At 42.4% G+C, this 15,449-nt stretch overlaps 1 protein-coding gene across 2 annotated transcripts in view; it reads left to right on the forward strand.

Annotated features, from left to right (window-relative positions):
* The first annotated feature begins 3,888 nt into the window (after positions 1–3,888).
* ZCCHC14 (zinc finger CCHC-type containing 14) overlaps positions 3,889–15,449 on the forward strand; it is a 111,594-nt gene continuing 100,033 nt past the window's right edge. For both annotated transcript variants that reach the window (XM_031950169.1, XM_031950168.1), the window contains exon 1: positions 3,889–4,576. In XM_031950169.1, the coding sequence (XP_031806029.1) occupies positions 4,001–4,576 (576 nt within the window). In that variant the 5' untranslated portion in view covers positions 3,889–4,000. The remainder of the gene's footprint in view (positions 4,577–15,449) is intronic.

Below are 15,449 nucleotides of genomic sequence, written 5' to 3' on the forward strand. Positions count from 1 at the left end.
CCATACTTTTTGGAAGTTGGAGGTCAAATTTTCATTTGAGGAGAAAACAGAAGACAAAGAAAGACATAAGGACAGAGACAACGGGAGATAGAAACACAAAGAGATACATAGAAAGACAGAGGAAGTGAGGCAAGAGGGAGAGACAGAGAAAGAGACACAGAGAGACGCCCACACAGAGGAAGAAGACAAGGAAGGAAGGAAGGAAGGAAGGAAGGAAGGAAGAAAAGAACAAAAGAAGAAAAGAAAAATAAAAGAACAGAAGATAAAGAAAAAGAAGAAAACGAGAGAAAAAGAAAGAAAGAGAAAGAAAGAAAGGAAAGAAAGAGAAAGAAAGAAAGAAGAAAGAAAGAAAGAAGAAAGAAAGAAAGAAAGAAAGAAAGAAAGAAAGAAAGAAAGAAAGAAAGAAAGGAAGGAAGGAAGGAAGGAAGGAAGGAAGGAAGGAAGGAAGGAAGGAAGGAAGGAAGGAAGGAAGGAAGGAAGAAAAGAGAGAACTAGGGGGAGAGAGAGAGAGATCTTTGAGTTTTGCTTGTCCAAAACCTCCTTCTCAACATCACACCCATCTTTCCTTCTTCTCCATCTCTAATCCAAGAGTCTCTTAAAACCATTTCTAAGGGGGAATGGGATTTAGAGAGTGGGAAAATAAGAGAGGTCTCCTAAAAGGGAGTATAGAAGGTTGAGAAGTGGGGATGTAAGTCATAGGATTCCAGGATTTAGAGCTGGAAGGGACATTAGAAATAAAGTTCAAACCCATTATTAGTTTAAATGAGGAAACCCCAAAAGTAGACTTGATTGTCCAAATTCACAAGTAACAGTACTAGGGTTTAAAGAGAAAGCGGGAGAAAAGAAGAAAAAAAAAGGAGGGAAGTGAGAACAGAAGAGAGGAGAGAAGAGAAAAGAAGCTCATCTAGAACAGAACCTTAGGGAAAATCCACAATTATGGGCCCTGATACGAATGATGAGTCAGCAAAGTACACAAAGTAGGAATGGATGGAGAGGAAGGACGTGGTCCTGAAGAAAATATTATCAGAAAGACCCCAAAAAGAGAATATCCAAGGGGAAAGAGGAGGTTGTACAGCTGATTGGAACAGGATAAGAACTGAAAAAAGGCCGTCAAATTTTGCAACTAGGAGATTAATTGATAAGTTAATGTCAGTTGGAATTATGAGTTTGGAATCGAGAATAGAAAGAATTGAGCAGAATGTAGATACCACGTATACAGTGGCAGCTTTTTCTGGGAATCTGGATGAGAAAGAAAGGAGGAGGTAGACAGAACAATGGTTTGAGGAGATGGAAGCTATCATACTTTTTTTTTTTTTTTAAGATGAGAGAAATTTAAACTGGTTTGAAGGAGGTGGGGATCGAATCTGTACAATGAATAGATTGAAAATTGAAGAGGGAGTTTAGCGTGGTGGTTGAAGATATATAATTTACAGAAGATGATAAGGAGAGGAGTAGGCTTTAATAGTATTGATTACCTTATCTAATTATCTCATATGAAAAACTCATTCCCTGTTGCAAAACAAACTCTTCAGCCTGACATGCGCGATTTTGCAAAATTCCGGACTAACCTTTTCAGCCTTACATGCTGCAGGCAAACTGGACTACTCCCTGAGGTTCTCTCCCTGCGGCTCACGCACCTTTGTTTGTACACAAAATTGTGGCACGCTGTCTCTGCAGTCAGCCCGTGAGCGCCTGCATTTTGCCTTTCTTTGTCTCCCTATGGCTCCGCACCGTGCCTGGGATACAGCAGGCTTTCCATAGCTGCTTACTGAGTGACGCGTATCCCGAGCTTTTTTCCTCGGGGCTTCCTCTAAACTCCCCATCAGCAGCTCTGCCTATTTTTAAGTCCCCTTCTCTTCCTTTAACATCAGACCCGTCCACTTTCTTCCACGACCATTGTCATCGGGTGAAAGTGACTTCTAAAGAGACGCCTCCCAGGCAACAAGTAAGCCTCGCTCTGCGCCGGCCGTCGGGCTACAAAGCGAGGCAGGAAGTTTCTGCCCCCCCTCCAGGGGCTGAGCGCAGCCAGGAGCCCGGGGTTCCCCCTTCTCCCTTCGCGTTTCTCTCACTTTCCCTCGAAGCCCAGTTCTCGGCGGACTTGTCCTTCCCCCCGTTAAATTCTCCGCTTCTGGGGCCTGGGGCCTGGAGCTCACGCCTCATTTGCTCTCCCTCCGCCCCCTCCCAGGGCTGAGCTGACGCCTAAAACATGTTTGTTGAATCAATGTCAGCTATTATTACTATTACACAGAGAAAGTCTGTCACAAGGCACCCCTCACCCTGGCCGGCTGCCTAGCACATGTCACACCCCTGGCCTCCAAGGGACCAAAGCCCGGGCATGGAGATGCTCCATTGCAAAACGTTCCTGCGCTGGAAAAACATCCCCAGACACACGTGCTCCTCCCTCGTGGGCAGGGACGGTGTCTAGTTTTCCCATTGTATCCCCAGCGAGTAGCCCATGGGCACACAGTAGGCGTTTAATAAAGGCTTGTTGACTTGTCTGATGCTTGGGCCTTCGGGGACATCGTGGGGGTAAGGAAGGGCATTCCATGATCACGATGCAGACAAAGGGAAAAAAAAAATCCATGAACTCCGAGCCCCTCGCTTTCCCCAGAGAACAATGCAAAGCGGCCGAGTCACAAGCGGCGCTGAGTTGGGAGCCGAGCGCCCAGAAACCCACCCTGGAGCCCAGTCCGCCCCTCTCTCCGCCGGCCAATCAAATATCACTACTGTAGCCGGCGGGGGCGCTCGGAAAATGATTGACAGCTCCTCGAGGGAGGAGTGGCCGTTGAAGGAGCCGGACGGTTGGGGAACCAGAACAATCAGGGGCAAAGAAGGGAGCTGTTTGAGCCAATCAGCGGGAGAGAGGGGGTGGAGGGGGCCGAGCTCGGAAACCCGGTGCTCAGACTGTCGCGAGACGAAGCCATCCCCCCCCCCCCCCCCCCCCCCTTTCATTCTGCTTCGTTCCCGCTGTTCGTAAGGGAGCGGGAGAGAAAGGAGATTTCGTCGTTATCCTTCCGCTGCCACCTCCGTCACCTCCCGTTCGCCGGTATCCGTCCGCGATAGCGAGCGAAGGAGCGCGAGGAAAAAGGGGTAGCGGAGCAAAGTGAGGAGGGGGGAGCGGGGAGAAAGGGAAGTCCCGGTCGAGCGAGATCCTTCCGCTCCATCCTTCGCCGGCGGCTGTGAAGTGTCCCTCCACCTCGGCCCTGAGGGAAAGGGAATTCTTTCAGCGGCGGCCGGCGCGGAGGGACCCTCGGGGGCGACCGTCGGCCGAGAAGGCGCTAGAGGCGGCGAGGGCGGCGGCCGTGACCACCCCGGCTCGGGCTCGGGCTCGGCTTCCGGCCCGAGGGGCGCTTCTGTGGTAACCGCTGCCCGCGCCCGAGCAGCCAGAGGCGGAGGCGGCGGCGGCGGCCCGGCGCGGGCCGGCATGGCCGGGCTGACCCCCTTGGGGAGCGCCCCGCAGTGACAGACCCTGCGGCGCGGGGGGAGATGGGGGCGGCCGCCTCCGGGGCGACGACGACGACGACGACGAGGAGCAGCCGCCGCCACCGCCGCGCACCGTCCGCCGCTGGGGACGGGCGGTGGGAAGGAGCCTCCCCGTGAGCGGGGAGCAGGAGGCCGCTCGCCGCCGTCGCCGCCGCCCCCGGCCGCCGCCGCTCCGGCTCTGAGAGGAGGGGCCGCCGGCCCCCCTGGGCCTCCTCCCGCGGGGCCCCCGACCCCGCCCAGCCGCCGCCGCCGCCGGCACCTGGCGGGGGGCCCCGCCGAGCTGCGCCCCCCCGCCCCGCCGCGCCTGCTGCCGCTGCCGCCGCCGCCGCCACCGCCCGCGCCGACCCCGGCTCCGGCCCCGGGCCGCAGCGCGTCCCAGCCCCCGCCGCCGCCGCCGCGGCTGCCCCCCGGCCGCTCCCCCCGCCACTTGGCCCCGGGCCCTCCGGCCGTGCGCGTGTCCCTGGCCCGCCTGCCCCCGGGCTCCCGGAGCGGCGGCGGCGGCGGCGGCCAGGGCAGCATGGTGGAGAAGCGGTGCCCGCTGCAGAGGGACGGCGTGTACCGCTGGTTCTCGGAGCTGCCCTCTCCGCAGCGGGTGGAGTTCCTGTGCGGCCTCCTGGACCTGTGCATCCCGCTCGAGCTCCGCTTCCTGGGCTCGTGCCTCGAGGACCTGGCCCGCAAAGACTACCACTCGCTGCGGGACTCGGAGATCAAGGCCAACAACCCGGCCGACCTGGGCAGCCTGACCAACCTGACGGACGAGGTGGTGCGCAGCAAGCTGCTGGTGTCGCTGGCGCTGCTGGGCTCGGAGCAGCGCGAGGCGGCCGGGGTGCTCTACCGCACGCTCACGCACATCGACTCCATCATCCACAACTACGGGCTGCAGCTCAACGAGGGCCGCACGGGCGATGAGTTCCTCCTGCTCTTCACCATGGCCTCCAACCACCCGGCCTTCAGCTTCCACCAGAAGCAGGTGCTGCGCCAGGAGCTCACGCAGATCCAGAGCAGCCTGAGCGGCGGCCCGGGCGGCAACAGCGGCGGCAAGAGCTCCCCGGGCCACGGCAGCCCGCTGCCCACCTGCCCGGCCTGCCACAAGGTGCGTGTGCGGCCCGGGGGCCGAGGGACCGGGGCGGGGGGGGGATTGTTACCGGGGGCCCCTCCCTCGCCGCGGCCCCGCTCTGCGCCGGCCCTTCCTTTGTTTTGGGGAGGCTCGCAAAAGATGCCGCCCGGAGCGCCGTTCTTAGTCGGGGTTTTGTTTTGTTTCGTTTTAACCACGGATTTTTCATTTTTCCTTAAGGTTAACGTTGATTTCCCACGATTCAGTAAAGACGCGATAGCCACAATGTCGTTCTTAACCTTGTGTTTTATTTTTGCCACAAATGCTTAATATCGCTCTTTTTAGAGGCAGCTCCTTGCGTGTGTTCTGAAAGACAGCTGCTTGGTGCGTTAAGCGACCTGAAGCTACGTGAGCCTTGGGACCCTTTCATTGTTCGTTGGATTGGGACTCTCGGGTTAGATTTCTTCGGAAATGTCCCCAAGGTAGAAAAGGAAAGCCTGCTTTGTGATCCTAGTTTTGTACATTGGAGTTTTAACACTGAGTACTTTGAGGTTATTATGTAATCGCGAGATGCCTGTGGAACAGTCTCCTCCCTGTCTCGGGCCTTCTCGCTCCCTCTCCTCTTCTCCCCACCTCTCCGCCAGCAGATGTTTGTGCCGAACACTTTTTTTTAAAAAGAAAGAGGACTATGGAATTGAAAAATCGTGAGACAGGCCAAAAGCTCTACTCTATTGTTAAGAGTATGAAACTTAGAAAGGGTTAAAAATTAGTGCCACTTTACAGTAACTGATCATTAATTTGAGTTCCAAATCTTCATTGACCAGAAACCAAAAAAACCTTTGAACAGGGATTAGCTAGTGAAGGTAACAGTACCATTTCAATCAGTAGTACCCTCATCTTGTTTTGAGCTTGCTCTTTTTGTGGCATAAAATACCTCTTGTTTTCCATTCAAATTGCTGTGATACATTCTTTTTTATATTTAGGGTTTTTAAATCACTATATACAAACTTCATATGGACACACATTTGTGTATATGTATATGTATGTGTGTGTGTGTGTATTCAGTATCCACCCCAACTTTAATGTCCCTGTTAAGACTATGTACAAATAGAGAATAGGCCAACTGGAAGGACATTTTTGTACTAACCCATTTGGCTAAAGTCAAATAGATTGGTATGTTTGTGATCCAGTGAATCTGTTTTATGTGACCTTTTTAGTCTTAGTTTATTTCTAACAGAATCCAAGAAATTCTTCATTTCTTCATTGGTTATTAATGGAAACCTGGCAACAGCTAGTGCATTTATAATGATAGTGTTTTTTATTCTGAAGATGCAGCTTCAGGAAAGTGATTAAAACAAAACAAAACCAAAAAGGTTTTTATCTTTTTTCTTAGAGATAGGAATGTCCATCTCTCCTCCTTCCTTCCCCCTCTTTCTTTTTCTCTCTTTCCCCCCACTTCCCTACTGTCCTGTTGTTGTTTGTCATGCACTCAGATTTTTACAAATATGATGTAACTAATACAGAATATATATGTGTATTTAGAAGTTGTCCATCTTCCAGAAACATTTTTGAACCAGGGACTTGTTTAATTGGCATTTCTTTTAATCTTGCGAAATTGAAATGAACATTCTAGTTGACTATCACTAAGAAGGGCCATAGTTAAGTAACTTTGAAGTTACTGGAACCCAGATTTATTTTTAAAATATTAAACAAACCATTTAAGTTCCTTGCCTCTCAATTCCCATCTTCCCCCCCAAAAAACAACAACAACAACAACAACAACAAAACCAAGAAAATTAGTTAGCCTAAGGATATAGTGTTCATTCTGATGACAATTTTGGAAGATGACATTTAAACATTTTGCCCTTTTGTTTTAAAAATCTTGAAAAGTTCCCTTGAAAATTGAATTTGTCTCAGTTTGCATCTCTATTGTGAATTCATATTAAGGCTATCTTATATTAAACTCCTAGGAGACCACGTGAAGAAGGCATAAGTGTTTTTCTTCCAAACTGTTGGGGACCTTGGAGAAATATAGCAACACCATTGATTTATTTTTAAGATTTTGATGTTGCTTTAAATAAGTTTTGTTCTTAATTAAAATAAAGGTACACCTGTTGATCTGGTGTTGAGGGGGGATTTTTTTTTTAAGATTCTAAAAAAATTCAAGAGCTATTTTCCATATTTCTCAGGAATAAAAACCTTTTATCTCTATTAGTCAAATAATGGAATTAATTAATTTTTATCAAGAAACTAAAAAACAGTTACAGGTTGGATAATTTCTTCTTTGAAAATTTATTCATGGATGTCAGTTAATAAGGACAAGGCTGGAAAGTTAGCTTTTACCTTTTCTCATGCAATTTTAATTTTTTTTTAAATTTAAAGCCAGTTTGTCCTGTCCTAAAATTTTAGATATATCTGTATGCCCTGAATTTATTTCCATTCTGGGTCTTTGTCTCCTACTTTTGCTGTATCAGTTAAATTCAGCAAACATTATATGGCTAAAAGGAAAGTTGTTTTGTCTATAACATATAGATGTTATGCATCTATGTGCTATCTATTTTAGTCATTAAACTTAAGTTTTCTAGGAAAGAAGTTGGAGGATCTTATCAGGATTTGTATTTAGTGTGCTATCTATTTTAGTCATTAAACTTAAGTTTTCTAGGAAAGAAGTTGGAGGATCTTATCAGGATTTGTATTTAGTGAGCCATCAATTGGTAACTGTCAAAGAGCTTTTTGACTCATTACCTTTAAAAAAAAAAAAGACCAAAATTTATATCTAATAACAGATGGCGCTGTGCTAAGCATTGTACAGATATGTATTGATCTGTTTTCTAAGAATGCATACTGGTGTGCATTCTTAGCTGTAAGCTAAGTATTCTTAACCTGGAATCTACCCACTTTCCAGGCATTCTCAGATATGTGGATTGGCAAATTTCAGGGGTCTGTGTACTTGGATGGGGGGAAAAAAACTTTGTTTTCACTAATATTTAACTGAAACTTAGTATTCCTTCAATTATTAAAAAAAAAAAAAAAAAAGCACTATTCTGAGAAGAGGTCTCTAGGCTTCACCTAATTACCTGCCAGAGGGACTGGGGGGGGGGGGGGGAAGTCTCAGATCCCTGGCTCTCTCCTAAATCATCATTTACATAGTTAATGTTCTTCTCCTGGGTCAAGGGTTAGTTGTATTTTATTTTCTGTTTTGTTTTACATTTTGGATATTCTTAAATAAAAAACTAAAATAAAAGAAGTTAGTGGTAATAAACTGTGGAAATAAAAACTAAAATGTCTTGGGGGGTATACAAATACTTTGAATCATCCTTTCAAATAGGCACTGCTTAGGGCAATCAATAACATATTTTGGTTAACCACTAAGCTTTTTCAAGACTGTTGAAAATCATTACAGTCCAAAGGTGAAATGTTGGATAGTTTGTCTTATGGTTATTATCAGTTAGAAAATGACTCCTTTTGATTCCCTTACTCTGATCCTAAATTCTTTTCTGTTATCATCATAAATATTTCATCATTATTTCTGAATTATGATAGCTCACATTTATGTAGTTTTGTAACAATTTACAGAGCTGTTTCTTTACAATAACCCTGTAGCATAGATCAAGTATTATTTCTGGTGTAAAGGTAGAAAAATAAAGCAGGAATCAAAGGGCATGGATTATGTCCTAAATCTGGTGCTTTCTTCACTACGTAAGTGTTTTTCTGTAAATGTAGGAGATGTTAATACTGACTGAGGCATAGATATGGCCTTAAGGTATGTAGGAAGTTTCTTTAGGGCAGTAGAGATGGTTTTAAAGGGGTTTTGGTTTTTTCCTTTCTCTTTGTTTCCTTGGTGTCTGGCATAATACATAATTCCCTGGTGACTATTAAATGCATGTTGATTGATTTTCTAGCTATCCTTCTGAATTGTGAACTTCTCCACAGTTTGACCTTTCTTTATAAAATGTCACAAAAAGAATATTAGTTAGGCCAGTTTGGGGTTTGAGTAATGATAAAGTATTTGACTCACTTAAAAAAAAGAGGGAGGGGCAGCTAGGTGCTGCAGTGGGTAGAGCAAGAGCCCTGAAGTCAAGGAGGACCTGAGTTCAAATTCGATCTCAGACACTTAACACTGCCTAGCTGTGTGGTCCTGGGCAAGTCACTTAACCCCAATTGCCTAAGCAAAAAAAAAAAAAAAAAAAAAAAAAAAAAGGCATAAAAGACATCATTCCTGTTACATAATAAAGAATACCAGAATAATTCTGAAATGAAATTCCAGATTTCCTGGAATTGCAATAAGGTTATTTTTCTAAGAGTTTTGACTATAGCCTGTTGATTTTCCTGTCCATTGATGATATTCTCAAAGTATTTTCCATAAGAACCAGTTGATGTTTATTTTGTTTCTTCTATCTTGTATTTAAGATAGTAAAATAGTATTTTTTTTTTTAGCTAGTAAAACAATAAAGAATGCTGTTTCAGGACCTGATTTTGAATCTTTAAAAAAAAATTATGTATGTATACAGGTATACATATAAATGCACATATACAAATACAAATAAGTATTTTAGAATTTGTAACTGAAGTCACAATACAATTTGAGAAAATAGCAGGCTTATGTCAGTTTTCATAATAAGATTTTAAATATCAGCTAATTAATTAGGCTTTTATTTAAATTGTGGTTATTCGTTGCTTAGGATATGAAAATAGTATTTATCATATTTTTAGACTAAATGTTTTGCATGTAAATGGCATCATATTGAGGCATGTAAACCATAGTAGATGGAGGGACCTGCTTCTGCTACATCCTGTCGTATGACTCTGAGCAAATTACTGATGACACTAAGATTATTAGGTGAAAAATAGTTGCTGGTTTGTATTAATTTAGGGAGAAAGTTTCCACTTTGGGATACCAGTGGCATCACAGGTGTAGCCCCAGATAACATAGTACATCATTTGTTAGAATAATGCATCAATAGTGGGTGAATCACTTTATCAAAGGTGAAAACTTAAAGATGTACATGTATTATTAAATACAAGATTGTTGTAAAAGGAAAAGCACCTGTATCTGGGGAGATCAAGAGAGCTTTCACTTAGAAGGGGTTGTTAGAGATAACAATGGATTCTGAGAGGTGACAGTGAAAAGGGAGTACATTCCAGCCATGAGAAACAGCCAGTGCAAAGGCAAAGAGATGAGAGATGCAGTATGTTGTGAAAGAAACTGTCAGGAAAACCAAGTACTTTTGTCTTCCCTCCCTCAATTAGCTTGGGTTTATTTTATATTTTCTGTTAGATATATATGTTCTTTCTCTAAAAGAATAAGCTGACTGAAGGAAGGAATATTTTCATCTTTGTCTTTTATCTCCAGTGTCTGGCACGTGGTGGTAAATTAATAAATAAATGTTGATTGATTTTTGCACAGAGTGCAGGAAGAAGGATAATGCTTCATAAGTTTGGGAAAATAAGTTCGGGCTGGGTTGTGAATGATTTTAAAAAGCCAAATTGGAGGTTTTATATTTGATTATAAAGGCAATAAGGAAGCCCTTTTTGAGTAACATAGTTAGAGATATGCTTTAGACATATTACTTTTTTTCTCCCTGAGCTATATATGGAGAATTGATTAGAGTGGAAAGAGACTTTTGAGAGGCAGGACTACCAATTAAGAAGGCAAGAAGTAAAAGGGGTCTTGAACCTGAGGTTGTAGCTGTGAGAGTGGAGAAAAGGGGATCGAGGTGAGAGAGAAGATAGAAATAATAAGATTTGGCAACTTAATGGAAATGTGATGTGAGAAGAGAGAAGGTTGCACTAAACTTACAAACCTGTTTGAAGAGAACAATGGTAGTGTCTTAAGAATTAGAATTGGAGGGGAAAGAGAATGGTTTTGTTTTGGAGTTGTTGAATTTGAGATGCCTACAGGACATAGAATTCAGAATATCTTCTAGAATTGTACATGTTTATTGGATTACTTATTACAATATATTGGATTACTTGCTTAAGGGAGGAGAGAAGGGAAAAAAGAAAGGGAGAAAAATTTGGAACACAAAGTTTTGCAAAAGTGAATGTTAAACTCTCTTTGCATATATTTAGAAAATAAAAAGTTATTTATACGGGGGGTGTGGGGTGTGTATCTTCTATTGAGCAATTACAGATGTGACAATAGAATTTAGGAGAAAAACTAGGAAGATAATGAAACCCGTGAAGGCTGATGAGGTCAATAATCTATAGCTTACCTGGATAAATTTTAAGGGACTATGAACTTGGATGGGGGGGAAATATTATGTCTTTACTTTCCACTAACCTCTAACTGAAATTCAGCATTTCCTTCAGTCTTGAAAAAATCATTTTGAGAAGGGATCTATCAACAGGTCAGACTACCAAAAAAGGTCTATGATGGAGGGAAAAAAAAGTTAAGAATACCTAGTATAGGGGAGAAGAGCTCCCAGGGGTAGAGCTTTGGAGTATTTCTACAGTCAGGGGGTATGAATATGGATGAAGAATCAGCAAAGGTGACTTAGAAGGGGGTGGGTGTCATGGCCAAGAAAGATAACCAAGAAAAGAGCACTTAATGATGTAGAGAAGCTAGGAAGATTCATTTGAGAAGAGAACCATCAATTATTACTGACTTTGGAGAAAGAAGTTTCAAATGAGCAAGATTGCCATGGATTTGAGAAACAAGTAAGTGGGGGTAAAATAGCCTTTTCGAAGAATTTAGCTGTGAAAGAAAGGTGCTATAGGACAATAACTTAAAGTGAGATTTTTTTTTTTTCAGGTTGTGCAGACTTAAGCATGGGAAATGGTTGTGGAGGCAGTCTGCTGGGAAACACCATAAGGAATGGGATTTAGGGTACATGTGGATTGGCCTTGGCAAGGAATAAAGTTACCTCTTCTTGACAGAGTGGAGAAAAAGAGGAGAGAACACAAGGAGGTTTGATATGTAGAGAAGCAAAGAGGAGGAGTGCTATTCAGTCAGCAGGATTTATGTGTTTATTACGTGCCACGCATTGTTCTAAGCATTGAAATTACAGAGAAACACAAAAATAAGTCCCTGTCTTCATAGCTCTCATGCTAATTTTCTTAGTAAAGTCTGAGGCAAGGTGCTCAGTGGAGAGTCGGTTTTGTAGGGCTGGTGCTGAAGGCTGGAGAATTAAATTCAGAATGGCTTTATTTGAGGAGTGGAATGGGGAATAAATTAGGGAAAATTACAAGGACTGTCTTGCTGTGTAGAAACTCATTTGGGGATAGATAACATAAATCTCTAGTGTAAAGATACAAATCAGCCTTTTTGCATAATCTAGGAGTAGAGGAGGCAAATGGTGGGGATTATCCGGGGTTGGAGTTTGGTGAGAAGTGTGAGAGCATTGATAAGACAAAAGGGGATAAGGGCTCAGAAAGTAAGATGACACTTTAGAGTTGACTGTAGGGATCAAAATTTCAAGCCATGGGAGAAAAATGCAAGGACAGTGTTACAAGAGAATGCTAAGATGGAAAGGTTGCATTTCTGTTAAGGATGAATAGCTTTATGAAAAGGGTTGTGCAGAATGATGAAAGTCTTACCTTTAGTCATTACTACTAATGTGACATTGGACAAGTCACTTAACCTTTCTGGGTATCAGTTTCTTTATCTGTAAAATGAGTGGGGTGGTCCAGGTGACTTCTGAGATTACTTCCAGCACTGTTCAACCTTAATCTCTGCTCCACACTGCCTTAAAGACATAGCTCCTGAATTGCCTTAAAGACATAATCTGGATGACTCTTAAACATATTATCCAAAACAGAACCATTATCTTTCCCCAACCCAACCCCCTTCCTGCAAACTTATTTTGGAGACACCATCATTCCAGTCATCCAGGTTTGTAACCTGGGATCACTGTAGTCTTTCTTCTCTCCCTGTCTCTCCATATATATTCTAAGTCTGGATTCCGATTCCACAATTTCAAAACATCCTCCCCCCCCCCCCCCCCCCCCCAATCCACATGATTATCGCCCTTATGTCTGGATGACTGTAATAAAATCCTAATTGGTCATTTTGTTTGTAGTGTCTTCTCCAATCTAACCTCCACAGGGCAACCAAAATAATCTTGCTAAGGTACGAGTCTGATTACTTTACGAAAAAATGTCAATAGCTCCTCTTTGCCTCTTAAGAAAAAAACACACTGCTTATCTTGGCATTTAAAGCCATCTGCTATTTCTACAACCTATCTTTCCAGCCCTATTTCATATTAATGCTTTTTGTTCATTCTACATTCCAAATGTTTTCCTAAAATCAGCTTTCCCTTTCCTTCTCTACCTTTGCTTTGTACAAGTTATTGCCTAAATGCCTGAAAACTACTTCATCTTCAATTTCCATCATCCTTCTGTTCCTTTAAGGCAAAGCTGTTTCCAGCTCCTTTGTGAAACTTCTAATTTCTCTTCCACCTCCTTGCCCAACTACCCAGCTACAGTTGTGTTTTTTTGTCTTTGTGTTCTGAAACACCTAACCGTGTTTTGGGTATATAATAGGTACTTAATGTTTGTGGGATTAAAAAATGATTCTGTGACTTTAATTCTAAATTTATTGTTTTAATTGATGGATAGCTGCTTGCCCTTCATAGAGGCAGTTAATTAAATAATATTGATTGAGCCTTGGCAAATCAGTTTCTGTTTGTATATTATTTGTTCTTCAAGGCATGTGTATAAACCTTTAATTCATGATGTAAGGAACAGGATCCTGGGTGTGGAAACTCCCATACAACTGTAGGTCTGCAATTTGTGCAGCTTTTAGATCCAGTTGTCTTGGAGCACAGAGAATTTAAGTGACTCTCCTGGACTTTCATAGCTAGGGTATGTGTGTCAAAGCTGGACTTTGAAGTTCTTTCTCACTTTGAAGCCAGCCATACTCCCTATATAACTGAATATTTATTATTTTAATTATCGTGCATTTAGAAAAATCTTGGTAAGAAAATTTTCTCAACCAATGCAAATTAGCACTCTGTATCAACTTAGAGTTGCTTAGGACATTCCAAATTTATATAATTTGTGCAGGGTCACCCAGCTAGTTAAGAGTTGGTGGTGATTTCTTGATTTAATGACAAGTTCCCTACCCACTGTTCTATGCTGTTTATTAATATTTTTTAAAAAACTTTTTATGAGTTTTTTCCTTCTATTCAGTACACTGAGTATTATACAAGGAAGTGTTGGTGGTGAAGTAGAGTGCAGGGCCTTTAGTAGGGAATAGGCATCGGTCACTTCCTGGCTGTGTGCCCCTGGGCAAGTTACTTAAGACTTAACCTGTTTGCCTCAGTTTCCTCATCTGTAAAATGAGCTTGAGAAAGAAATGGTCAATCTCCAGTATCTTTGCCAAGAAAAAGGGGTAATGAAGAGTTGCATATGACTGGGAAAACAAACAACTTGGCTAGGGAACTTAAGACTGGAGCTAATACAAATACCATCAATTTATTTTGATTGTTAATAATACTAGATTGTGGTTCTTTGAGTAAAATGTATACACACACACACACACACACACACACACACACTTTTGAGGATTTTTATTATTTTTATTGCTTTCCAGCTTACTTAAATATTTTAATATTTAATAAATATTTTTGGCTTTAATTCTGTTTGTAAAGATTTTTTGTATGTCACAACTATATGGTATTAAAATCTAAAGAGTACTAAAGAAATTGGTTCTTTTTTTATACAGTGAGAATATTAAAGTAGACACTGGAAGAGACATGAGTCTATGAAATTATTACACATAGGTTGGTAGCCAGTTGTTCCTCATATATTTATTTATAACAATTAAGTGGAAAGGGGCTTAAATTATTTAAGGGAAATTAGGCTTAAAGTCAGTTGATAAATATTCATTAAGAGCCTATTATGCAGGAACTATGCCAAGTATTTGGGATCCAAAGAAAGGCAAAAGACAGTTCCTGCTCTCAAAGAACTTCATAGTTCAGTGGGAAAAGACAACAGGCAAACAACTATATAAGAAACAATCTCTGTATGGATAAATTGGAAATAATCAGCAGAAGAAAGGTATTAGAATTAAGGAAGGACTTCCTATAGAAAGTGGGATTTTGGCTGAGACTTGTAGGAAGCAGGCTGTGCAGAAATGAGGCAATAGTATTCCATGCATGGGCAACAGCCTGTCAGAATACCCATAGTTGGGAGATGGAATGTCTTATTTGAGAAAGTGGGAAATGACTGAACAAAACAAAAAACGAAGAAGCCAGTGTTATTAGGTCTCAGGGTACTCTGGAATTTATTTAGTGTGTTTGGATGTTCATGACAGAGAGACCAAGACATAGTCAGACTTTCATTTTAGAGTAATCACTTTGACATCAGAGTGAGAAGAAACTTGTGCTTGGGAGTTCCACCAGCAGTCTGTTACCATAGTCCAGATATGAGGTGATGAGGAGCTGTTACTGGGGTGATGCCAGTGATTTTTTAATGCATACATATTTATACAATTATCTTGCTGTATAAGAAAAATCAAATCAAAACTGGAAAAAATGCGAAGTAAATAAAGTGCAAGCAAATAACAGAGTGAGAATGCTGTGTTGTGATCCACACTCAGTTCCCACAGTCCTTTCTCTGGATGTAGATGGCTCTCTTCATCACAAGATCATTGGTACTGGTCTTGATCATCTCATTGTTGGAAAGAATCATGTCCATCAGAATTGATAATCGTATAATCCTGTTGTTTCCATGTACATTGATCTCCTGGTTCTGCTCATTTCACTTAGCATCAGTTCATTTAAGTCTCTCCAGGCCTCTCAGAAATCATCCTGCTGATCATTTCTTAGAGAACAATAATATTCCAATTTTCAACATTCAGCCTTATAAAACCTTGTGTTCTGATTTTTTCTTTCCTTTCCCCCAGCCCCCTCCCCTAGAAGGCAAGTGATCCAATATATGTTAAACATAGGCAGTTCTTCTATGGATA

This window comes from Sarcophilus harrisii, chromosome 2 (assembly GCF_902635505.1).
Source record: "Sarcophilus harrisii chromosome 2, mSarHar1.11, whole genome shotgun sequence".
NCBI lineage: Eukaryota > Metazoa > Chordata > Mammalia > Dasyuromorphia > Dasyuridae > Sarcophilus > Sarcophilus harrisii.